General features: G+C 41.0%; 1 protein-coding gene across 5 annotated transcripts in view; it reads left to right on the top strand.

Moving 5' to 3' along the window:
* LOC120566885 (serine/threonine-protein phosphatase 2A 55 kDa regulatory subunit B gamma isoform) overlaps nucleotides 1-27142 on the top strand; it is a 34311-nt gene that overhangs the window by 5755 nt on the left and 1414 nt on the right. For 3 of the 5 annotated variants that reach the window (XM_039813562.1, XM_039813564.1, XM_039813561.1), the window contains 8 exons: nucleotides 1-172; nucleotides 4750-4906; nucleotides 19393-19490; nucleotides 19839-20004; nucleotides 20901-21013; nucleotides 21939-22116; nucleotides 22808-22972; nucleotides 24275-24444. The exon at nucleotides 1-172 is cut by the window's left edge and continues 147 nt beyond it. In XM_039813562.1, the coding sequence (XP_039669496.1) occupies nucleotides 4825-4906; nucleotides 19393-19490; nucleotides 19839-20004; nucleotides 20901-21013; nucleotides 21939-22116; nucleotides 22808-22972; nucleotides 24275-24444 (972 nt within the window). In that variant the 5' untranslated portion in view covers nucleotides 1-172; nucleotides 4750-4824. Of the gene's footprint in view, nucleotides 173-1861; nucleotides 1944-4749; nucleotides 4907-19392; nucleotides 19491-19838; nucleotides 20005-20900; nucleotides 21014-21938; nucleotides 22117-22807; nucleotides 22973-24274; nucleotides 24445-27142 lie in introns of all 5 variants that reach the window. The other 2 variants (XM_039813563.1, XM_039813565.1) reach the window with 2 other exon arrangements.

Here is a 27142-nt window from a genome sequence, read left to right as displayed (position 1 = left end):
GCGCTGTGCTGACCGGAATCCCCACCACCCCCTCCACCACCGATCTGCCACCACCACGCCGCCCCACCAAGACGGGCGCTTCCCCCAGCCCCGCCGATGGGCGAAGACACTGACGCCACCCCGACGCTCAACCACCGCGGCTTCCTCCCCGACCACAACTATGTGACTGAAGGTAAGAACATGAAAGAGGAAGCGGCATTTGTCTAAATGTTACAAAGTGTATGTTTAAGTGTGCCCCCATGAGCGTGTTTCTATGTATCGGACTTCTGAAATGTGTGTGTGTGTGTGTGTGACAAAGTGTATATGTGTGACAATGTGGTGTGGCAAAAACAAGCTCAGGACGGCTTCCCAAATCTTCTGTAAGCTCTGTGTTGTTCAGACAGAGTTGCAGACAGAGCAACAAGAACTAGGAAGCAAAACACTCTCCTGCCGTCTCTGGGCGAGTTTTCCTCCTCCTTCCCTCGTCTTTATTTTTTCAGACTCTTCTCAATTTGTTTTGTGTCCTGCACCTTTCATTTATGTGTTTTTGTTTATTTATGCTTTTGGAACCACTTTCTTACCTTGTGTAACAGCTGTTTTGTCACACTGCAGGGAAGAATTGATCTGGCCTGTGTGTCCCAATGTGTGTGTATCACGCTGTTTCTGTGGAAGAATAGCTTTTTTTCTACAAACAGCATAATTTCCGGAAAAAAACAAGCTAGAAATTCTCACATCATGATGGAGTCACACACATGCATTGTGTCCAATTTTTTTCAGACGGGGGAGGATATTAAAAAGTCCGGCAGCACATCTGTTTTATGGTTTGTTTCATAAAACAGATGGATTATAACAGATGGATTATAACCTTGGATAACCCCCTTTCTGCTAATCTCAATTACACCACTAATCTCACCTGAACCCTAGCGTCCCTGTCTGCCTTCCTGCCTGTCTGTCTGTCCCCAATCAGTTTCTTACACTCATCTTATTGTTAGACCAGAACAGTGGATTATCATTTGGGGGTCATGAACGTGTTGGGAGCTCATTTGTGATCCTCGTATTACTGCAGAAAGGGAATTATGCTTCCTGTGTCTGTGCTGTAATATAATATCCCTCACACAGAAGCACATACTGTAGTCAGGGGGAGACCTGTAGTGTGGCCTGTTGATTGTGTAAATGGTTGTGTGTGTATTCAATATATTGTATTGCTGAGAAGATTGAAGAATATCTGTGTGTGTGTGTGTGTGTGTGTGTGTGTGTGTGTGTGTGTGTGTGTGTGCGCACACGCGTGCTTGTCTTTACTATATACTACAGTATTTCCATGGGCAATATGTGTCTGTCCATTTCAGAAAAGGATTTTGATGAGTTAGTGGCAGAAAAATAACATCCATCACCACCATCCATTATTGCCATAGCAACAGTCCGTGATGACAAACATGCTGCTTTTCATGCTTGGCCTATATGATTGACAAGTTGTCTCCACCCACCAATAATGGCAGTATTAATTATTCCACACATCTCAGGCAGACAGACATTATTCAGGGTGAATTGCTGATGAGCTCACAGCAAGGTGGACACACCACTGAACACTATTGGTCTGAAAGGACTATGCAACACATGGACAGCCTGAAAATAGATAGCTGCAGTAATAAGTAGAAATGATGGTATAAAATCAATCTCACAACAATTCCCCTAATGACCAAAAAAGATAATTTCCTGTCACAAAAACAAAATGATTCATTACCTGACTCCTCTTCTACATTCACTCCAACCCCCTCCACCTTTCCTCAATGTTCATCCCATCCCCCGTCCTCCTCCCCATTTCCATCCTCCACTGCCTCCCTCTCTCTCTCTTTCCCCATCGGTCCCCTAATGCAACTCGCAGCATTGCCCGGTGCTGAAGTAGCGTGTCTGCCAAACAATTATCCAACAGTGCTCTAAAGGCTGCTCAAACACAATGTGCCTCTGTATGTGTGTGTGTGTTAAAAAGAAAGACAGAGAGAGGTGGTGTTGCATGTGATTTTATGCTTGGGTGTATTTTGTAAGCACCTGTGTGTCTCCATTTTCTTTATTTTTTGCCTGTGTTGCATTCATATTCATGTCTGTGTCTTTGAGTGCATACTGTGTGTCTTTTTGTTTGCACAGGTCTATGTATGTATGTATGTATGTATGTATGTATGTATGTATGTATGTATGTATGTATGTATGTATGTATGTATGTATGTATGTATGTATGTATGTATGTATGTCTATCTGTCTGTCTGCAAGGGGTTTGTGTGTGTTTATGTGTGTGCGCATGCGCATACATAACAGTGTGTCTGTAGATCTTCCCGTGGGGATTCCCCTGCCCTTTAACTCCTACAGGGGAGGGATGCTTAACCTCCCTCTACCTTAACTTCCTTCCCCTTCCTTCTTCCCTCCATCTTTTACTCCCGTCCTCTCACTTCTTTTGCCCTCCCCAACATCTCCCTTTGCTAAACCCTCACCTCCGACTGGAGCGGCATTGGGTTCAAGGATGGATGAGGAAATAATAACAATTCTATATTGCACTAAAATTCTTTTTTTTTTGTAAATACATTATTTATTACTGATTCCATTTCATAAATAATGCAAGCACAATAACTCATAATTATTGTGCACCATTTACAGAAGTATCAATGCTGTTAAGTTAAAACAGCTAAATGGTAAACATTTTACATTGTACAAACAACAAATATGTGAAAATATAAATTGTATATGTAACTCTAAAAGTAAAAATTCCAAACATAATCATCTCCAACAATTATATTTACTTGAATGCCTTAATTTTATATAATTTTAAACTGTATTCCTTTGGGTTTTCACGCACACAATGAATTGCTTTGAACTTTAGAAACCTGTGATGAGCAGATGTCATTATGTTTAACATTTTAACTGACAGATTAAAAAAATAAGACCCAACACGCTCAATTCACAATTAGACCCTGAAGACTGGGTGCTGGATCCTTAATATGGATATTAATATGTAAAGGCAAAACTAGGACAGCACTCCACTTTGAGTTAAAGGAGAATTCTTACGTTAATCTTGATCGCTATAAATATGCGTGTACTTTCGTTTGAAAAAACCCCGACCCGAATCGGTGCAGGCAACACGGAGTAGCTGCAGCTACGTGTACAAGCTTCCACTGAGCTAAAACGGTTGTCAGGCACTTTTTAGAGTGCCTTTGTGGCTCTTAACAGACACAAAATGCAATTAAAATGTCTGTGCAACATGACAACAAGATGTGTTTTCAACTCAGACATTGTTTTAATTCACCTACCCTGTCTCGATTCTGCTGGTAGCTAGCTCGCCCTGTTAGCTGCTAGCTGCTAGCTGCCGTCCGTGATAAGTGTGTTCAGCCAAAATATCACGCAGCAGTTCCGTGTTTATTTGTAGCTCATCCATTTTGTGTGTGATCGATCTGGTGTTGGTGAGTAGGAGGCTTGGCAGTGTCGATCGGTGTAGTAGTTCCCTTAGCCGCGCTACAGATAGCCTTCTCTAATGTTTCCATGTAGTTACATAGTCACTGATATGGTCATAACCACTACAGTGCTCAATTACCTATTTATGAGGGGGAATAAACTTCAAGTTTTCGTCGCGAAGACATGACCTGTCCTCTGGAGGACATAGCCAGACCACTGGGCGCTCACTGGATTGTTTTCGGGAGCGGGAGGCGACGAAGGCGAGGAGAAATCAGAAGCAAGGATGCCGGCCAGTCGGGCCTGCTAGCGGGGCTAAAACTACCACACAAATCGACACTGCCAAGCCTCCTACTCACCAACACCAGATCGATCACACACAAAATCGATGAGGTACAAATACACACGGAACTGCTGCATGATATTTTGGCTAAACACACTTATCACGGACGGCAGCTAGCAGCTAACAATGCGAGCTAGCTACCAGCAGAATCGAGACAGGGTAGGTGAATTAAAACAACGGCTGAGTTGAAAACACATCTTGTTGTCACGTAAGGGCCCTGTTCATGTTGCACAGATATTTTAATTGCATTTTGTGTCTTTTAAGAGGCACAAAGGCACTCTAAAACTTGCCCTGACAACTGCCGTTTTAACTCAGTGGAAGCTTGTACATGTAGCTGCAGCTACTCCGTGTTGCCTGTACCGATTTGGGTCAGGTTTTTTTGCAAATGAAAGTATACGCATATTTATAGCGATCAAGATTAACGTAAAAATTGGCCGGAATTCTCCTTTAATATTGGTGTGACAGTATTAAAAAGTCAAATTGGAGTGCTGTCCTAGTCTTGCCTTTACAACTGACAGATTAATCAATAATGAAAGTAATTGTTAGTCATCATACCTGTATGTAAGTAAGTGAGCTTTCTCCAGCTCTCACTGCTCTTTTCTAATTGTCAATCACCTCTGGGGAAATGTGAGAGCTATCTAAGCTTCTTGTTACATTCACCTGCAAAACTTCATTTCGGAAAAGAGGCTTACTAAAACATATTAAGACTGTCCCACAAGCTGTCAATCTATCTCCGTCCTGCATGTCTTGCAAGCCTTCCTGCCAAACCCAACATGTGAATACATCATGTTGTATAGATACAGAATAATCATAAATACGGCATCGGTATTTTTTTCTCTGGTGAGTACTCATGGCCGGATGTGGTGATGCAGTAACTCAGTCCCTACCCTTAACCCTATCCACCCTCCCTGGTCCTTCCCTCCTTACTCTCTGCTCCTCCCTCTTGCCCCTCTCCCTCCTTTCCCTTCCCTCCATACTTGCTCCTCTTGCAGGGCTGCTCCTGGCTATAGCCTGAAGAGCTCCGCCCATCCTGTCCACCCCTCTCCACCCTGGAGTCCTCCCCCAGGATGTTGAGCCCCATCCAGGTCCTGTGCTCCGACATCACTACCCTTTCTCTGGAGCCTGAGCCGTTTGCCTCTTACACTGAAGGTGTGTGCTCTATCCTCTTATATCCCGAAGGTCATATCTGTGTCGCACAGTTGTGCCACATGACCCCAGTGTGAGATATGAGAGTTTATATGTGTGTGTGTGTGTGTGTGTGTGTGTGTGTGTGTGTGTGTGTGTGTGTGTGTGTGTGTGTGAGTGTGTGTGTGGTTGAATGTGAGAGAGTGTATATGTGTTCTGATGGAGTGTGCATTCCATTAAGCATGCCGGTAATTTGAGTAGGGTGAGTTCTCACCTGAGTCTGAGTGTTATTAATATCTTACAAATCACTTTGTCTCTGTCTGTCTACCTCATCCTTTCTGTGTCTCTATTTTTGTACCTGCCTCTTTATTTTTGTCTCAGTCTGCCTGCTTCAGTGTGGATTATGTGTGTGTGAGCTTTGATTTCCTAAAATAGTTTGGTCAGATGACACCCTGTCTCCTTCAAAGCATCTATCTTACGTCTACCTCAATAAACACGGATGAAGACACACACACACACACACACACACACACACACACACACACACACACACACACACACACACATCAATGCACACAAACATGCAAAGAAACTCTCTTAACCTCTTAACCCAAATACACTGTGCAGACATTCATATGCACACACACGTAGGGCTACAGCTCACAATTTTTCATTATCAATTCATCTGCCGATTATTTTCTTAACTTTGATTGATTGTGTGATCAATAATGTGTCTGGAAATAGTAAAAAAAATGCCAATCTCTCATAGCCTTCAAACTGCTTGTTTGGTCTGACAAGCAATCCAAAGGTATTTAGTTTGTAGGGCTGCCCCCTGAAAGTCGAATATTCAAATCATCAGTCGGTGACCCTTCAGTCAACAGATTCTTCAAGTCGAGCAGTTTTTTTTTTTTTTTTTGTGAGTCAGCATAAGCATCCCTTTCACACTGCTCTCCAGGGTAAAATTCTACTATGTCAAATTGTCCCGTCCACTCGGTGAACATGTCAGCAACGGGTAAAGGCAGCTGTGGAACCAGACCCAGTGTTAGTCCAACTGAGACAGAGGCAGCTGCCAGAGGAAGAGAGGCCTCACAGCAACTTACTGGCTTTTGTTTGATATCTAGTGTTGGCAAAAATAACGTTAGCGTAGTAGTAATTTATTTTATTGGGTTGCCTTTTAAGCTGCTTACACACATAGCCGCCGGCCAACCGTTGACAGAAAAGCCAGTCGAAATGATCTGTCTCCCCGTGTTGGTCCAAAAAGTGCCACAGAACACACCAAAAAGACGAGACGAGACGTAATACATCTCTATAACAGCAGGCGGCGCTAATCTGTATTGTTGCCCAGGAAATGAAAACCGGCAGCTGATTGGACGAACGCGTCACATGGGTTTGTTTTCTTCGAAAATTCAAAGCCGTGTCATGGCGGCCGTTCAGAATACAATCTCATATTGTACTGTCTAAAATAGTTCACTGAAACATGTTTCTGAGAACATTTTAAGCGAGAAATAGGCCGTGCAGTTGCTGAATCTGTCTTCATTTCAGCTCAACAAAGGTCAGTTTAAAAGATTTTCGTCAGATTTTGAGAGACTCTAGTCACCTCATTCCGCTCCCCATTTCCGGGTGAGTCCCGACTGCCCTGCCAGCGACTGAACATGTCAGGTCGGCCAATATGAATGCCGACAGCCCCCCGGACTGACGATGGCACGGGACACACCGAACAGATTCGCGTCACTGACCTCACCAGACTGTCTAACGGCCGATAATCGGCTAAGTGTGTCAGCGCCATTAGGGAAATGCTCTCAGTGAATTTAAGTTGGGCTTTTATTGTGAAGGGTCAAAATGGAAGAAGTAAACTTGTTGCATTATGTGCTGTTGTTGGTTCACACTGGTTCAGAATACGGAGCCTCCGTGTTTTTATTTTATTACCCTCAGCTACAGTATTTAGCACGCATTAGCTCGGAGGGCTGACTTGACTTGTTTACTGATTACTTGCTGATAATGTCACCCTGACTCCTAATTTCCACCGGTTGCTGAACGGCTGCAGAACGGCTCCGCTGCGGAACGGCTCCATGCTCTGCCGTCCGTCAATACCCACCAGGTCCAGATTTGTTGCGGAACGCCATGACTGACAGCTGAAGTAATGAGGACCCACGAGATCTCGCAATTCACTTAGATATATATTGTTTGAAATGGTCTTTACACACCGACAGCAATAAATAATGGGCTCTGAGAAAAAGTGCGAAAAATATCTTTCATCTGTAGCCGCTGTAATCCTGTTAAAACGTCCACCCTCAACCCATCCCGTGTACGAGCCTGAGCTAAATGCACTTTGTTGCCCCATTGCTAACAGTAGTCATGTTTGTTTTAAACATTTGGAGTGATAATATATCTTTCTAGCTTTTCAACATTACCAACCCCTGCCTTTAATTGTTTCAGCTCACTTCCGGTCTGGGCCATGCGGAGATAGGACGTGAGTTAGGAGAGCTCCCTGCTTAACTTTTCAATATTGACCTTTAAAAACGCTACTTAAGGCAATTTGACTGCCAGTATGAGACTCATGTTACACAAGTCATTAATACACCAGAAAGATACACGGCACTTGCAAAATGAGCAAGAACAAGCCACTGCTAGCGTGGCTAGCAGAGTCGCTAGCATGGCTGCTGCTAGCTCTGAAACGACTTCAAGCACCAAAGGGGTTTCCATGAGCCAACTTGTAGCTGAGCTGGATAAACAACGATCTTCACTCAAAGAGGACATTTCTGCTCTTATTCATGAATCGGTTGCTTTGCTACAATCCTCTGTGAAGGCGCGATTAAACGCAACCGAGTCTCTGGCTGGGGACAATTTTGCTGCACTACACACAGCTGAGAGAAAGATCAAACAGTTGGAAGAGCAAACCGCCACTCTACTTGACCGAGTAGAAGACATGGAAAACCGCTCCCGAAGGGCTAACCTCAGAATATTGAACGTCCCGGAAGACAGCGAGAAAGGCCAGACTACTGTAAAATTTGTGTCTGAAATGCATATGGAAGTGATGGGGAAAGGTATCTTTGAAAAGCCCCCCGACCTGGAACGGGCACATCGCTCTCTCGGCCAAAAGCCTCAGGAAGGTCGGCCTCCTGGTCCCTTGTAATCTGCTTCCACCTGTTCCAGGAGAAGGAAAAGGTATTACGGTGGGCCCGGACTCATGATGTGGAGTTTAAGGGATCCAAACTTAGGATCTACCCGGACTTGTCGGTGGGTCTGGCGAAGAAACACACTGCATTTAAAGGCATCAAACAGCTGCTGTATGAGAAGAACATACGGTTCAGCTTGCTGTATCCTACAACCAAACGTTCATCTTTTCTTCACCGGAGGAGGCCCAGGAGTTTTATGACTGTCGTGTTGCTACGCGTGAGTAGCCCAGGCTACTATTTCAGAGGACCATCCTGAACTGTGGCCATAATGTCTTCACGCAGCCAGGACACAGCAGGACAAATTACAATATCTGTGTAGGATTGATGGGCTACCTGTTGTGAACTATGTGACTATACCTGGTATGCTTTTTCTTTTCTTACATTTTCTTTACGAATACACTCAGGCTTTTGTCCCAGAGTTATAAGCTCACTTCTCTATGGTCTGTTGTATATGGCCCTATGTCAAATTCATTTAACCTAGTTGTTGTTTAATGTTGGCTGTTTAGTTAACTAAACAACTCGAGTCGTCATGTTGAATGTGTGCTTTTATTTGCTTACAGTTTGATTGGGAATAGCCTAACATAGAGATAGCAAGAAGGACTATTGGAAGTCTAAACACATTAAAGCTGTGGTTTGTCATAGTTCAGAGGATGAACTTTGAGTTAAACTTAGAACCACACAGTCCATACACAGTATTAGCAGGATGGGAATGGAATATAACATTTCTTTGTATGCCGATGATCTCTTAATTTATATAACGGACCCATTGTCTTCTACACCTGTATTTTGAAGATCTAGGAGACTTTAGTAGCTTTTCAGGGTATACAATTAATTATTCAAAAAGCATGTGTTTCCCTATCAATGAGAAGGCACATCAAATACAAGATACAGACTTGCCCTTTCGTATATCAAAGTCAGGGTTCAAGTATCTAGGAATCCATGTCACCCCCTCTTTCTCTGGTTTGTTTGATGCAAACTTCACTCCAATACTTGAGAAACTAAAATCTGACCTTCAGCAATGGAGCACCATTTATTTATCTTTAGCCGGAAGAGTTAACTGCATTAAAATGAATGTGTTGCCTCGATTTTTATATTTATTTCAAAGTCTTCCAGTTTTCCTTCCAAAGTCTTTCTTCCGAGCAACAGATAAGTTACTTTCAAGTTTTTTAGGGGGAGGTAAAACTTCAAGGCTACGTAAAAAATTCCTTGAAAGATCAAGACAGAGGTGTTGTGTTGTTTGTTTATTGTTTATTATTTAGATCCCCATTAGCTACTCCATTAAGCAGCAGCTATTCTTCCTGGGGTCTTAACAATTATTACCAAAATACTAACATCAAAGCTGTACAACAATGAAGACAAATACAGAAGTACACCCAACATCTTCTACATCAACTAACTAACAAACATACACACAACACAACATAACACATATACACTAAACATAACAACATAACCATATAACAATATAAGCTCTTCCATGTACAAAATATTACCACTCACAGGGTATATTAGAAAATAAAAATCACATTTAAATTGCCGTAGCTCATTATACAGTCATTATTAATAACACAATTACAGTTACTCCAAAGTAAATAAATACAGTCTCAATCTTTTGGAAAAACTTACATTGTACCTCTCTGAAACCAAAAATAACGGGAGCAAGTTCCATGCCACCATTGCTCTATAACACGATGTTCTTTGCAGATGATTTGTTCGACAGACAGGTAACAAGTAACGCCCTTCACTTGATTGGCAAGTGGAATGAGTTTGAACGTCACTGAAGAAAGACAATCTTTTATAAACAATTTCTGGTGCTTTTGTAATAATTATATTTTTTAAGAATTTAATAAGAGAATAATTAATTCTGCTTCTTACATGAAGCCATGATAACTGATTGTGCATGTCCCTAATACTTGTTCTAAAAGAACAGTTTAGGACAAGCCGAGAAACTTTATTTTGTGCAATCTGTAATCTGTTTAAATTATTCTCTGTAGTTGCAGCTCAAATGATGGAACAATAGTCCAGATGACACAAAACTATTGATTCCACCAAAATTTTCCGTATGCGAATCGGTATGCATTGCCTGCAATGGCGAACTACAGCCATACTCCTGCCCATTTTATTCAATATTAGTTTTATCTGAGCGTTCCACGTCAACCTGCTGTCCACAATCACGCCGAGCAATTTGGCCTCAGCCACTTGTTCAATGATCAAACCACCAACTGACAAGTTCAGAGCAGGGGAATCTTTTAAAAGGTGATTAGATCCCAACATCATACATTTACTCTTCGCAACATTAATAATTAACTTATTTTCTCTATTCCAATTTTCAATTAATTTTAGTTCATTATTTAATACAGTATTAAGTCTGGTAGAGTCATGATCAGACACAAAAATAGTCAAGTCATCTGCATAAAGAGCAATAGTGGCACACCCCAAAATAAAAGACAGATCATTAATGAAAATAGAAAATAACAGTGGTCCAAGACAACTCCCTTGAGGCACCCCACAACGCAGAACCTTTGTCTCAGAATAACTGCCATTAAATAGTACATTTAACTCCCTATTAGTAAGATAGCTATAGATCCATTGGATTGCACACTTTTCAAATCCATCACAACTTATTTTTTTCAATAATAGATCATAATCAATTAAATCAAATGCTGCACTCAGATCTAACATTACAGTACCAACTAATTTTCTATCGTTAATTTCATGCAACCAATCATCCGTCATCTGAACTAAGGCTGTCGTTGTAGTGCCCTTTCTTATAAGCATGTTGATAAAGTGAATTTAACCCATTTTTAGAGAAATACAAATTAATTTGATCATAAACAATTTTCTCCGTAATCTTACTCAAAATAGGCAGAATACTTATAGGTCTGCTATTTTTCCCAGAGAAATGTTCCCTTTTGTTTTTAGGAAGAGGCACAATTTTAGCTTTTTTCCAGTTAGCAGGAAAAACACACTTTTCTAAACTCAAATTAATAATATAACATATAGGCATAATAATCACATCAGCAACCATCTTTAATAACTTAACATCCAGTTCATCAATACCAGGAGGTTTATCTTTCATTAACTTTAATATGTTTTCTACTATAATAAAACTTATATATGTATTCTAAACGGTAACACAGGATAGCTGGAACTATTTTGAAAGACCATTCCCACAGGTTTTATGGTGACTTTCAGCTTCTACCGTTGGGACGCAGGTATAAAGTACCAGTCTGTAAAACTAAAGGATGCAGAAACAGCTTATTAAATAAGTAGTAGAAATAAAGATCTGCTGCATTTAGTTTATTTTTATTATTATTATATTGTGCCTGCGGAACCATTTGACTTATGAACAATGATGTCTCCTTTGTTACGTTTTATGTCCTAACAGTCTGCTGCCGATTGTGTGTATTTATGCATGTGTAGGTGTGTCTATAAAAAGGACGCTGACGCACCCAACTTCCCACTGTAAGCCAAATCTACCTTCAGGTATAAATAAAGTTACCTTGACCTTGACCTAGGGTTGGGCTTGCCCTTCCAAATATAATGATTTATTATTGGGCTCCAAATTTACAAAAAACTGTTTACTGGTTTCAATCTCCGGAAGCAGACTGGTGTAGTGCAGAGGCCAAGTTTTGTAAACCGGCGTCACTTGCTGCACTGATTACGTCAAAACTCCCCCTTTCCCGATCACGCTTCTCCTCCAGCCCAGTAGGTAGTTCAACACTTAGGATTTGGATACAATTTAGACAAACGTTTCATTTCTCTGATCTTTCCATACTCAGTCCTGTCTGTAATAATCATCTTTTTTCGGCTGCTAAAATGGACGATACTTTCAAACAGTGGGACAGTATGGGCCTTTCTACATGTAAAGATTTTTTCATAAATAACGTCTTTCTCAGTTTCACTGACTTGGTCAATAAATTCAACATCACTAAGTCCAGTTTTTTCAGATACCTTCAGGTTCGCCATTTCATTCGAACACACGTCTCATCATTTCCTCAATTGCCTGAGCACCCTGACCTAGAGGATATACTGCAGACCCCTCTAACCTTAAGATGCATAATCTCTAACATATACAATTCAATTATGTCACTCTACAGTATATCCATGGATCCTATCAAAGCAAAATGGGAAGAAGAGTTAGGAACAAATATATCAGATGCTGTATGGGACAGAGCTCTAAGCTGGGTGAATGGGACCTCTTCTTGTGCACGTTTGAATTTGATTCAGGTTAAAGTTCTTTACCGTATGCACTATAGTAATGTTAAACTGGCCAAAATATACTGTGACATGGATGACATCTGTGACAGATGTAGAATGGACAGAGCAGATTTACTTCACATGTTTTGGTCATGTTCCAGGTTGAGAGAGTTCTGGGCATCAATATTTAAGGTCTTAAATGAAGCCTTTGATTTGGATCTACAACCTAGCCCTACAACGGCCGTGTTTGGGGTACAAGGGGGTGATATTGTAATGCCCAATAGTAAGGAAAGTGTTGTTGCTTTTGCAACCTTAATAGCACAACGGAGAATACTTATGGAATGGAAAACATCTACACCACCAAAAGCCTCCGCATGGCTTTCTGATATTATGATTTCTAAAAATAGAAAAAATAGAAAAAATCAAATACTTTCTTAGAGGATCAACCAGGAAATTTTACAAAAATTGGGACCCTTTACTGGCTTACTTTGAAAGACTTACTACACTTCCCTCTTAATAACTGCTAAGAATTGGAAAGCACACTGATTACACTATTTGCTATCATGAGTAATAGAAGAAAGGTGGGGGTTTTTTCCCTCCTTTTGTTTTTATTTGTTTCTGTATCTGTCCTCCTTTCCTCAGCACAAACGTTTGTTGTGGGTGGGATGGGGTTAATAGAAAGATTATATTAGAGGTTATATTGGATGTAAACTAGCTAAGCTCCTATTCTTTTTTATGTAACAGTCTCACAAATCTGTTGGAAAAACCAATAGATATGTTTATCAAAAATTAATTACACATTGCTAGGCCTGTCGCGATATGCAATAAATCAATTAATTGCATGATAAATAAAAATGAGCTCCATCATTTTTCCAGCCGCGATAATTTTCATTTGCATGCTTGTTTGTTTTCCTCGTCTCTACCAAAGAGACTGGATGACCACTCCGGTGCGTCGGTGACCCCTCTCGGTTCCTTTAGCGTAACGAGGAGTGAACCCTTGTGTCAGTCACTTGTCAGCCGCATGGTCTCTGTGTGGGGAGGCGGGACTCCTGGCGTAGCCTACCACAGAGTGCAGCAAAAGAGCTGCGTGAGGAGTATAGCTAGAGAAAACGCTAGTTGAGGGTTGGGGGAATAAAAAATAAACAATAGTAGCAACTAAACTCTCTCTCTCTCTCTCTCTCTCTCTCTCTCTCTCTCTCTCTCTCTCTCTCTCTCTCATTCTTGGTGCACACCCTGCTGTGGACATAGACTGCAATTCACTTTCGCTTTATTTGAACAAAGCTTTATGCTGGAGAAATCATTTTTAAAAGCTTTTTGCATATGGCCTGTTGAGGCATCTGCTTCATCTCTTTTGCACTCTTTGTTTACAAAAGGGCTGTTTTGCCTGTTAAGGAATGTATCACTCTTTATGTCTGAGCCTAATTTTTTATATTTTTTGAAGTGCAATTTTGTTTACATCCATTTTATGTATTGTTTTGGTTGTGTGTGGTTTTTAATTTCCATTTTATTTATTGTTTTTGGTTGTGTTTGGTTTTTATTCCAGTGCATTTTTTGTTAACAGAGACTGAGAGTCCATTTTATTAATTGTTTTTGGTTGTTTTGTTCATTTACTGTGGATATTTGTAAATGTCTCCCAATTCCAGTGTTAAATATTCTTTAGAAATAAAAGTGTATTGATCTTTGAAAAGGTGTACCTACATTATTATGCCATTATCATTATATTAGATGAAAATGGTCTCAGAACGACAATATTATCGTTTATCGCAATAATTTCTGGGACAATTTATCGTCCAGCAAAATTTGTTATCGTGACAGGCCTACACATTGCAGCCTTGAGAATTCATGCAGCTAGAAGATGTCTTTGCAGCGAGGCAAAGCAGGATTACAGGTGTATTTTACACGCGCTGAAGCTGGCTTGGTTTGTGTTTTCCATTTGTTTGTGTCTATAACCATTAGGCTCACACCAGCTCTGCTCCATTGTGCCGATGTGTGTTTGGAGAAATGGCAGATTCCCTGCTGTGCTGAGCTTAAATCAGTCCTGTAACACAAACACATGCACCAGTTTTTTTCCAGATAACTCCAAAACTGCAGGACAGGGATCAATTTAACGCCTCCCTCCGGCAGTCTCTCCCCCCTCGTCTCCTTCGCTCCCTCCTCTCCCTCCAACCAGTTTATTTCTCTGCAGGGTAATTGAGTATACACACTTGTGCACACGTACACAGGAAATGCGGGGTGCTTGAGCTGCAGCATGCACACTCACTCGCCAACACACACACACATACACACATCTCCTGCTGAGCGGTGGCTTGTCCTCGCTTTTAAGGAGTGTGTGTTTTTGGCTCGGCTTTAATGGTCTGTGTTTCCCTAGTCCTAAGATGTCTATAATTGAGACTGTAGAGCGCCTGCTCCCGTCTCTCTCCCTGTAGTAGCCTGAACAAAAGGAAATAAGGAAATCCACCTCCCTCTATCTACGCCACCGCCTTCATCTGTCCCATAAATCTCCTCTCCTCTCCTCTTCTTTCCTCTCCTCTCCCTCTCTCATTTCCACCTCTCCTCTCAGATGTGCCACCGATGAGCACTAACCTTAATGTTTATAATCTATATTCTAGACTATGGTTCAAACTAACAGTTATTTTCATTAGCAGTTAATCCACCTTTTCAATTAATTAATTTTTGAAATGTCAGAAAATAGTGAAAAAAAATGTCTGAAGCCCCAGGTAATATCTTTAGATTGCTTGTTTTGTAAACCTAATTGTCCAGAACTTGAGATATTCAGTTTGCTAACACTTAAAAGCAGCAAAGCATGTCACTTTTTGTTAAAATTTAAAATTCAAATTAAAAAAAGCAGCAAATCTTAGCAATTGAGAAGCTTATATTACGGAGTGTTTTATTATCAAATCAATTATCAAAACTGTTGCAGATGAATTTTCTGTTGATTGACAAATAGATGAATCATCTAATCACTTCATCTCTTGATCGCCGAGGAGCTGCTGTCCTTGGAAACACCTCACAGTGCATTTGAGTTTTTGTGTGTTTGGTGTTCATCACTTGTGCATATTATTTTATGCTATTTTGTGTTATTGGGTTCATTCATGTTTGTGTGCTGTTTTCTGTTGATGTGTACTGTATGTGTGGGCGCATGCGTGTGCGGTCACAGTGTTCCTCCAGTTCCTGCAGTGTGGCAATGAGTCAGACAGGCCTGCTGATGCTAATGGACTGTCTGTGGGAGACAGACACAGCTAGCTTGCTATACTGTAGCAGCACACACAGATCCACACTATATTGACTTACAGCATGGCAGCCTAACACACACACACACGCACGCACACACACACACACACACACACACACACACACACACACACACACTGGCCAGTGGTGCCTCTTGGAGGATAGCCACAGTGCACAGTGCAACTCACGCTCATGATGATGCTTGTTTCTGCAGTGTTTTTTTTTGTCTTATTTTTGTGTGTGTGTGTGTGTGTGTGTGTGAAAGATTGTAAAAGATTGTAAAAAAGAGAATGACAGAAAGAGAAAAAGGGTTCAGGTCCAGAGGATGAGAGAGCAAATTTTGTGCTTCCTATTTTATTCAGCTATTTTGTGTACCGCTCCTGAAGGTTTTGCTTAGCTTAGCTCTTTCTCTGTGCGACTTGAGTGGAGACACAGTTATCTTTAAATGTGTTGGGTGTGCCCACACATTTGCTGTGCATCACTATGTGACTGTGTGTGCATGCAAAGCTGCCTGGTGTGCGTATGTGTGTTTGTGAATTTCACTGCATGTGTAGGGGTCTGTTTTTGAATGAGTGCCATCATGTGTGTGTAATGCATTACTTATCTGCATATCCTCAATTTGGACCATATTGTCCACTCCATCTCCTGGTTTCAATTTAGCAATGTTTGTAAGTGGACAAAACTGCAGCGCCATAATTATTTTAACACGCTCCTTCTTCCTGCGAGTATTGGATTGATGAATACCACTTCCTCCTTCGCAAGACTGCCATATACGGCTAACCGTTACAAGTACCCCTGCTCCTGGTTAGCTCAGCCTGTTACCATGACAACCCCTGCTCACCGAAAGCCCCGTTCACCGCCTCCACCCCAGCTCCTTTTCCCTCCACCTCCCTTTCCATCCATTCTTCCACCAGCAGCAGCAGCACCACCACCACTACTACGTACAAGCTAACATACAGCCACGCAGCAGAGCGCCGTGGGGGAGGGACGAGAGAGAGATGAACGTGGATAGACAACAAGAAAGAAAATGAGAGAGTGAAATGGTGCAAAAGCAAGAAACTGAGGAACAAGAGATGATGACAAAAGAACGTGTGTGTGGGGGGGAGAGGGATTGAGAGAGAGCCTGAAATAGAGGCAAGAAATTGAAACTGAATAATAAAGAAGGTGCTGCAGTGACAGAGATCAAGGAACAGTGCACTGACTGGTGGAAAAATGATAGCAACCAGTAATACATGAAGTGTGTGAGGAATGGGGTGAAATAGGTTGTGTTAGTGTAGAGATTGAGCAGCAGTCCCTGCCTCCCCTCATCATAAAATCTCTCTCTCTCTCAAGGCCACCACAAAATAGCTTTGAATCACTCTGACTCTCAATAAATACTCTCCCCATGATGTTTTATTACAGCCAATGCTTATGAGGACCATGTTCTTTTCCAACAAAACTGAGCACAGTGGACTCCTTTGTTGAAGACATAGTGGGGTACAGTATTTGCCATGAAATTATTTTGAAGTCTAATATGTGAAATTTTTGATTATTTAGTATTGTAGTAGCAGATTTAAGCTTTTGCTGTATGAAAGTCTGTGAGATGGGACTGCTTTGGAGGCTACATCAATAGGTCAGTCAAAATGCACCTTTACTGATAAGCCTTTGTGTTGTGCCGCTTCCGTCTCGATTACCTTGATGACCATGTCATATGAAAACAACTGTAGGTTTTGTGTTTTTAGGTGGCATAGGTTTATAGATTTTATGTTAAGCAATGAGTAGTTTTCAGTCCAAAACACTACATTGCCCAGTTTTTATGTTCCATCATATATTCCTCTTCCCTTCTTTATGCTAGTTCATTGTGTATGCTAGGTTAGCAACACAGTAAAGTGCACACGTTACATGCAATTGTAAGCAATTATCACGTAGATGCTTTAGGATACTTTCATTGAAGCAACTGCAAGACATGTTTTCTTTAGAAAATACAGTGACATAGAAAGTAGAACTGGATGTTGTGCTGCTAACCCAATCTTGTTGTTAAGCCTTGATGTGTGGGGCCTAGCAGATTTTAGAAGAGATGGAAAGACGGATTATTTAAAGGGATTGTTTGACATCTTGGGGAAACACACTTATTCATTTTGTGCAGAGAGTGAAAGGCAATGTTAATCCAATACACGTTTTGTCAAATTCAACGACTATCTCCTCATGGTCACCTAGCTCTCTATTTTCTGTGTGCGCTGAAAAAAAAACCAGTGTTAATACAGAGCCCTGGCTCTGTAAATGCAAAACAAACAGAAGGGAGCGCACAAGACACGAAACACTGTTCCAGCCAATCAGCAACAGGCGGCGCCAGTTGCTCACTCTTGCAAGCGAGTGATGGGGGCGGTATGGGAATGTGCCGTCGGGGCCAGGAGTTATCAACAAGAAGAGTTTGCACAGAAACAGCAAAAGAGGAAAAGGACTGAAGAATACAAATAAGAAGTGTTCAAACAATTGCCATTGTGATCAGCATCACCAGCAACTGTCTGTCATTAACACGGCATTTACAAGTGTGAAGTTCAACCACAGATTTGAAACTTCACAACTGAGCTGAACATTCAGTTCACTTCTGCTGGTAAACAGGCTGGACTTGTTTACTTGTTTTGTTCAAATAAATTAGGTTTAGGGTGACTGAGAAGCAAGAAAGATGATATAGTCGGTCAAAATATAGGCCTACATCAAATATTTATATGATAATGGCTTTTTAAATGTATTCAATCATGACCATGGCATTCTTGATTTTAAAGGGTTAGCAGATTAGCTTGCCTAGTGTGGATAGTTTGTAGTTTAAAATGACTTGAGATAACTTTACATGGCTTCATACCAGATTAGCCACATCCTCTCATACTATACCGCCTCTTTTTTTTATTGAACCTGAGTTTAAAATTACTTTGAAAGACTTTTAACCACCACCAACGTGTTTTCTCCCTCCAGATCAGCTCTGTCTGCAAATAGATATTTAGAAATAAAACTTAAATCTGCTGTACAAAGTTAAGGTAAAAGGAGGATACGAAAACAGAAGGGCAGGGAGCAGATTACATGCAACTTTAAACCGGAATCAAGCTTCAGATATTACACTGGCATGGCCCTTCATTACACGCCACAACCAATCTGTTTTACATTCTGTGTATTGTGTGATGCAGGAAAGTTGTTGAGCCAGTACATGCTAAGTGGTTAATAACGTGCTTACTCATATTACAGTGTTGTCACTGAGTAACTGTGTTGGTGTTTTCGGAACACAGAGCCAGTGATTGGGGACATTGTCGCAAATACGGAAATGAATTGCCTGAAGAATTATCTTTGAATGATATTTAGTCACTAATTCAAATACACTCTGAGTTGTGTTTACACCTCAGACACTACAGAGATGATGGAGTGCACAATTATTTTTATACTTACACAAACACAATGAACTCAAGTGACACTGTTATCTTGTGTACTGGATGCGTCGTCATTGTGTATGTGTCACACTGGAACACTGATAACACCTGTGCCTAATGTTATACGGATGTGTGTGTGTGTGTGTGTGTGTGTGTGTGTGTGTGTGTGTGTGTCTCTTTGATTTTCTGTATGTTGTGATGGGATAATATGTACTCTTCAATCTTAATGTTCGTGCAATTGTACACACAATTGCACAATATTTATGTTAGTGATCACATATGGTTTTGTTCTACACATTAATTTGCATATCTTAATCCACTTAAATGTTAATGCATTGACTTAATTTAATAATTTAGAGCCACATAAGCAGATTAATAGATGAATGATGATGTGTGGTCAATTAGCTAATGGCTACTCCTCTCCTTTTCCCTACTACTCTTTCCTCTCATGCTACATCTCTCTTTCTCATCCTCCATCTTTGTCTCTATGTCTGTCTCTCCCCAGCTGATATCATCTCCACTGTTGAATTCAACCACACCGGAGAGCTCCTGGCCACAGGGGACAAGGGAGGCCGAGTGGTCATCTTTCAGAGAGAACCTGAGGTACACACACACACACACACACACACACACACACACACACACACACACACACACACACACACACACACACGTAACACTCATACACTCTAATATACCATTTTTCATTGCAGCTGATAAAGCAGTGATGAACGCACAGCATTCCCTTCAGCTACAGTCTAGATTGATTGATAAATAGTTGATACTACTGCTGTGTCGGAGAGTGCATCATTACAGCTGTGCAGAGTCCTTGCCATGCTCTTTCTTCACTGGATCAAGGCAAACGGCTCGCTCTGGCCCGGTGTGCACTGTGCACGTTGAAGTGCACATTTTTCTCCCCACATTTCCATGTACCTTCTTTTCTTTTCAAAGAGCAAGAGTGAGCCATTCTCCCAGGGTGAGTACAATGTCTACAGCACCTTCCAGAGCCATGAGCCCGAGTTCGACTACCTTAAGAGTCTGGAGATCGAGGAGAAGATCAATAAGATCCGATGGCTGCCTCAGCAGAATGCCGCACAGTTCCTTCTCTCCACCAATGGTGAGAGACCCCACACACGCATGCATCTTAGAAGAACCAGGAAAATGTGGAAGCAGTGATGTGCTTGGTAATATTTTGTGGGAAAACACTTCACCACCAGTTTGAATGATTATGTCACATCTGAGTTACGATTGTTCTCGCTTAACAAGTGTTTGACAGAGTGAAGGGCATGGCGGGGCAGTCGAAATTAAGTTATTTGAATTTCTTCGGCCAATATGCAGATTTTCCCTCGCCTAAAGGGAAAAGAGTTGCTGCTTGTGTTACATCACATTTCTGTAGTGCATTAGGAGTGTTTCTGCCTTGGATAATAAGAGGCCCCACCATCAGTTTATGTTCTGAGTTTATGGCTATATTGGAAGAGCTATAGTTTTTCCCAGAGCGCCCTGTTATTGATTTATTTAAGTACTATATTATTTATGATTGAGGGAATGAAAAATGTAAGACCTGCCTCAGCAGTTGGGTAATGCTGCTAGTGGAAAGCTTGCTGTCATTTTTTCAATAAAATAATAAAAATCTGTGTCTTTCAGTGTTGATTAAGCAAAACCTCGCTGTTTGCTCATTTAGAGTTTCAGGGTCCAATCTTCTTTTAGAGCTGACAATTTGGAGTGCAGTGGATTATCTTGTCTATAAAGTCATTTATTTTAGGTTCAAGTGCCTGAGTTGATTGTGTCTTTATGCTAAAAATCCTAAAACAGCTGTTGTTTTTAGATTTTAGGCATTTAGCGTTACAAATTTGAGATGAAATCATAGTCTACTCTGATATGTTTAATCACATCTAATCTAAGATCACCAGATCACCATCTTCCTAACCTAAAGTATATCAACAAGCACCTTGTTACACTTTCAGATTAAATATATTCTCATCTGATTGCTTAACAGCCCCTTCTGATTCCCAGATAAGACCATTAAGTTGTGGAAGGTGAGTGAAAGAGACAAACGGCCGGAGGGATACAACCTGAAGGATGAGGAGGGTCGCATCAAGGACATCTCCACCGTCACCTCCCTACAGGTAACAGATCTATCTAGCTATCTATCTATCTTTCTACAGTATCTCTGTATGTCTGTCTGTCTATCTGTCTATCTATCTATCTATCTATCTATCTATCTATCTATCTATCTATCTATCTATCTATCTATCTATCTATCTATCTGTCTATCTGTCTGTCTGTCTATCTTTCTACAGTATCTCTGTCTGTCTACCTATCTATCTATCTTTCTACAGTATCTCTGTCTGTCTGTCTGTCTGTCTGTCTGTCTGTCTATCTGTCTGTCTGTCTCTTGCAGACACTAAAACATTCATAAATGCAGTAGGATGTGCAACATAACTGGGTCAGTGGGTACAGATGTGTTTGCATGTGCAAAAATGGGTCACTGGCACAACAGTACACGTGTGTATGTGGGGTGGGGGTGTTAGGGAGGAGAAATACTCTTTTTCCAGCTGTACAGAGCAGTAACACAACATCTGTACTACCATTTGTGGTGAATGTTTGGTAATCTGTACGCAGGGTGTGTCTGTGTGTGCGTATGCATGTGCAGTATAGTATGTCCTTCTCTGTAGAGGGCTGAGAACATGTATGTGTATGGTGATGGTGCTCTCACTGTGCCATATGCAAGTAGAGCAAATTTAAGCTGTGTATAAAAATGTAAATCATGTACTGACAAGGAAATTGTTACATTGATACAAATGTCAAGATATGAAAATGCAGCCAAATGAGCTTTGACTCATGCACTGAATTGGCTCTTGATCTTGCTATCAAACGAGCAAGTTGGGGTTCCAGCAATAATGTGTTATTGATGTCAAAGGAAGTAATGCATTAAATATTAAATCATGATACAATGAAATGATTTAAACGTTATCTACTGTTTGTATCTTGACCATCTTTTACTCCTAAGCAGTTACATGGGATGTTAAATTGCTCTCTCTTTCTTTTAAGGTGCCGGTGTTGATGCCGATGGACCTGATGGTGGAGGTGAGTCCGCGGCGAGTGTTTGCAAACCCCCACACTTACCACGTCAACTCCATCTCCGTCAACTCTGACTATATGACCTACATGTCAGCTGATGACCTGAGGATCAACCTTTGGCATCTGGACATCACCGACCGCAGCTTCAGTATCCTTTGTGAGTTGTGGTGTGCATTCATACGGAAGAGAAGAGAAGACAAACCTACATCATTGCACATGCACAAACATATAAAAGCAGGAATAGATTTATCAAAGCACAGGGACCACAGATAATGAATGCTTACATTAACACATAGATGCTTCTACATGCTCAATAATAAATCCCTGCCCACACACAAGCAAACACATATACGCACAGAATCCCACATTGCAAATCCTACTTTGTTGTAAAAAAAAAAATACAATGCACACAGTGTTGGGGGAGGGCCATATTATTCTTGAGGAGTTAAAATGTAGCTTAATGAATAATTCAAAGGCTGTATAAATATTTCAGCCCCTTTCTGAGTTCTAATCCAGCTCAATAGGACACAGCGCAGTCACATCCATGACCCAGGCAGGATTTATGATATTACAATTTATCTGAATATGGAATTACTTTTCTCTCAACAATCCCCCCCAAGATATATTTAAGTTGGTTTGCTTTATTTCCTCGGTTTACATTGTGATGGTTATGTATGCATTTACACACACACACTTACGTTATTATTTATTGTATCGGTAAAAGGATGAATGAATATGTACATACAGTATGTATGGTTGACTTCAGCAGGCTAAAACAAACTGCAGGCCCTGGCAAGCTGGCTCTCTTCATTGTTTTCCTGAGTGACGCTTTCTATCAGACATTGTGGACATCAAGCCAGTCAACATGGAGGATCTGACAGAGGTGATCACAGCGGCTGAGTTTCACCCCCACCACTGTAACTTGTTTGTCTATAGCAGCAGCAAAGGCACCCTGCGCCTCTGTGACATGAGAGAAGCAGCGCTGTGCGACAAACACTCCAAATGTGAGTAAACCTGCTCAGAGCTGGGATGGAGACACATGACAACATTATGTTTTACTGGTAGTTCTGCACGTTTTGGCTTATGAACTACAAATCAGAGAAACTTACTACTGCTATTCTACTGCTGAAGATTTTTCGAAGCATAAACTTAAGTTTTTAGATTAATGTCCTCCTTTTCAGGCATAACACATTCCATATACAGTTCATGGTTTTAGCTTAGCTTTGTATAGACATCCATAGTTCCCAGATGATGGATCCTTATAACTTGCAGGTGATCCCCTGATTGTTCCTCTAGCGCCACCATGAGATTTTTATTTGTTATTTTGAGTGAAATATCTCGTCAACTGTTGGATGGATTGACATGAAATTTGCTCCACGCATTCATGTCCCCCTGCAGGACTATTTGTAATCACTTTGAGGATCCCATCACTTTTCATTTAACTTCAAATCAACTTGCAGAGACTTGACAATACTTAATTCATCATAGTGGATTATCATTATTAGTTTGCCTTTTTTATGAGTGGTTATGTAGTTAAGAACAGGGACTATCTTCTGTAGTGGTGGTTTGACATTTAACACTGTGTATTCAATTTGTAATGTTGATGAACTGAAACCTGCATCAGCTATGTTCATTTATTGGAATGTAAATGATCTTAAATCAAAAGTGTAAGAAGTTTGATTTCCTTACAATTTAGGAGCACAATGTGTCTCCTTAGGAACATCTTGTCATCATTTAATAATATTTCTTTCCACTGCAGGTCAATTATTATAGAACAAGGTTAGTTTACCCATAAATCTGCTGTAGGCTACTTAAGGGACAACAATTCAAGTCATAGCACTTTCTCTCATACTCTCAAGATTTATGGTTTCCCAACTTTCTTTTCTTTTTTTCTTTTTGTGTACTTCCAAGTTGAAATGGACAGTTTCCCTTGTGTTTTACAGCTCTGTATGTCAGTGAACACTGCAACTTGTGTTCAGTGGAACACCACAACAAGCGTCAAGGGATTTCATTTCTGTTATATTCAGTGAGAAATGCCTGCATTTACCAGGTTTCTTTTTATGTAGGACATTCCATTTTACTCTTTGAAATGTGCTGTTTATACACAGAAGCATTGCCATAAACACACACATGTATGGTCTGTCTGCCTCATAGACTACAGTCAACATATAGACTCATCTGAGAGATTTATTTATCTGTGTACATGAGAAAAAGAGACACATACATCATTATGTGACACACTGTGTTTCTGCATGGAATCTGACTTAACAGCACTCACCTTCCTCTCCCTCTCCCTCCATCTCCAGTGTTCGAGGAGCCCGAGGACCCCAGCGCCCGCTCCTTCTTCTCTGAGATCATCTCCTCTGTGTCGGACGTCAAGTTCAGCCACAGCGGTCGCTACCTGCTTACCAGAGACTACCTGACTGCCAAAGTCTGGGACCTCAACATGGAGAGCAAGCCCCTGGAGACATACCAGGTGTGTGTAAAAATCATCAGTTTAAAATACAAAAAACATGAGAATGAATGTTTTCTCTCAGGCTCAGCTGCTATGATGAGACAAAACAACTCTGGGCAAGGTGAATTGATCAGTAGTCGAGGAAGCATTAACATGTTTTCTTTTGAATCCACTCATCTGTGGAGTCACTCCACTGTTTAATTCTAGCTTCATCAGCTGATTGATAACAATTCAATAATAGCCAATAGCCTTTATAACCCGACAGTTTTAATTATTACTCTGCTGATACCCTCGTGCCAACACCCCTTGCTGCTGCCGCAAAGTCCTGCTTATGTGCATTTTCTTTTCTTCTAAATCATTTTCCTTAAATACGTACACCAAGATCACAAATCTCAATTACATAAAAGTACACACACTGAGATTTGCTGAGAAATGAGCAACATTGCTTTTCGTTCTCTCTTGTGTTTCAGTTTTTATATTATGTACCTGGATTACAATTCATTTGTCCACATCTGTAATGTTATTTATCTAAACCAAAGGCCAACACACACATAATCTACTTAACTATACAGGTTCATTAAAGTTAATGTGTTCCCTTTAATGTGTAACAGAAATGTTGTCCACATTCCTTTATAATTCTCATTTTTCTTACTTCTTTACATAACATGTTATTTGATGTTCTAACCAGGTTTTTAAATGATGGAACATTTGGACTCACTGGGCAGTCCAACCAAGCATCTCTCACACCGTCTCGTCTCGTTGCATTGGTGTGAACTGGCAGCTTTCAGAACGCTGCAGACCGGCTCGTTGCATGAAGTTGCAAATTTCAACTGGTCTTGTCGCGAATCTTTGGTCTGAACTGTGTTTAAGAAATAATCAGTTCCAAACAGCATTGAAGCTGTTCTTGTGGCATGTGGTGGCCCACCACTTTACTAAGACACTGTATGTTGGCCTTTTCTTTAATTTGTCGCCCATTGGCTTCTCTGAATCCCATACAACATAGTTTAGATGTTAGTTATGTCGGGGAATTACTGTATTCTTCCAGCACAGTCCAGCCCAGTTTAAGATTCTTTAAGCAGAGTTTCTACTACCAAACCGTAAAAGAGCTGTTTGTATTAAAACGTGTTTGTGACTGAAATCACTGCTAGGTGACTAACTGTTCCTTTACTGAAAGAGGGCATTGTCATCCTAGAAAAATGAATAATTGGAGACAAAAATGAATCATTGGAAGACAGTTGTCTTTCAGAATCACAGAACTTGCTGATGATTAGATTTTTCCAAAAACCTTTTAAGGATAATTGGATTGATTACGAGCCAGAGAATGCAATTGTTCTTCTTGCGAGTGCAGAATCACCAGAAACCCTCGCTGTGGCCTAAATGTCTAATTTTGGACTATAATCTGTAGATGCATCAGATTGTGTGTGTGTGTGTTGATTGTGTGATGTGTAAGACAAACACACATAGCAAATTATCATTATTGACATGCTGTTGACAATGTACACATACAAAACTAAGTACTAAGCATTTTCTTCTATTTTTGCATGCTATCTTTCTAACATCCACACTATTTATATCGTGTCACTTCTAAGTGTTTACAATTGGCCACACCAGCTTCTGTTTATACATTCATGTGCAGTAGACATATTTATCAACTCCTTTTTTAAGTGTGTGTTTAGTATTCCTGCCAGGGGCGTGTGTGTGTGTGTGTCTGTGTGTCTGCCTGATGTGTGAGGGCCTATGAGGCAGCCAGAAGTGGGAGGCCAAGATGCACTGGAGCTATTTATAGTCCGCCTAGCCTCCACTCATCAAGTGAAACGGCAAGGAGGGAAACCTTACACAGCACCCTACACCTAGATCTGCAATGCAGCACGGAGAGAGAGGAATAGGGCGGAAGGAGGGAGAAGAGGGGTGAGGATTTGGGAGAGAATGTGAGGATAGTGTGATGACAGGAGGAGAGAAGAATGGGCTTAACTGCTCTTATTTTGGTAAATTTGCACTCTTATTCCTCCTGTAACATGAAAAATGCACACACACAAATCCATGGGGGATGAGGCACTGACTGCACTCTGAATCATGCAGACTGGAAAAATGACTATATATTCAACTTCAGCTGACACTGTATCATTTCACCCCGGGCAGAAAGACCCATAGGGGGAAACAAAAATGTCACCTGGTTTGATGTACAACCCTGAGCCAACCTTAGCTTGACCATTTATTGATTGCTAGGCGACTGTTGACTGCTGACTTTATGCAGAATGTGAAAATAGGGGGGCTTAATGCAGAGCACGGCGGCTGGAGGAAGGTGTAGATTTCAACCCCTTGCATCACGGTGCTGACACAGGCATGTGCAATGAAAGCACAAGGGAAAAGAGTTATTAGTCAGTGAGTGAGTGTGTGTGTGTTTGTGTGTGTGTGTGTTCACATGTGTGTCTCTAGTATTGTGCCCTTGGTGGGTTTGGATGTTAATAGGTTTACTGATATGGAAAAAGAGTTTAGATTAAAATGTACTCCTGGCCCTCGTATTGCTGAGGGCTGGTGTTTCTCATTAGAGTGGCCTTCAGGGAGGTTTGTGTTACAACTTGCCCACATTTAATGTGTTTCGTCTGTGCTGAGCTTTGTGTGTGTGTGTGTGTGTATGTGTCTTCTGCTCACGCTATTTATAGTTTACATCGAGAGTCAATTCCTTGGGAGTGAAGCAGCTGTGTGCTGGACTCACTTT

Source organism: Perca fluviatilis, chromosome 10, assembly GCF_010015445.1.
Source record: "Perca fluviatilis chromosome 10, GENO_Pfluv_1.0, whole genome shotgun sequence".
Lineage (NCBI taxonomy): Eukaryota > Metazoa > Chordata > Actinopteri > Perciformes > Percidae > Perca > Perca fluviatilis.
The sequence above is the reverse complement of the archived record's forward strand: the minus strand, read 5'-3'. Positions and strand labels throughout refer to the sequence as shown.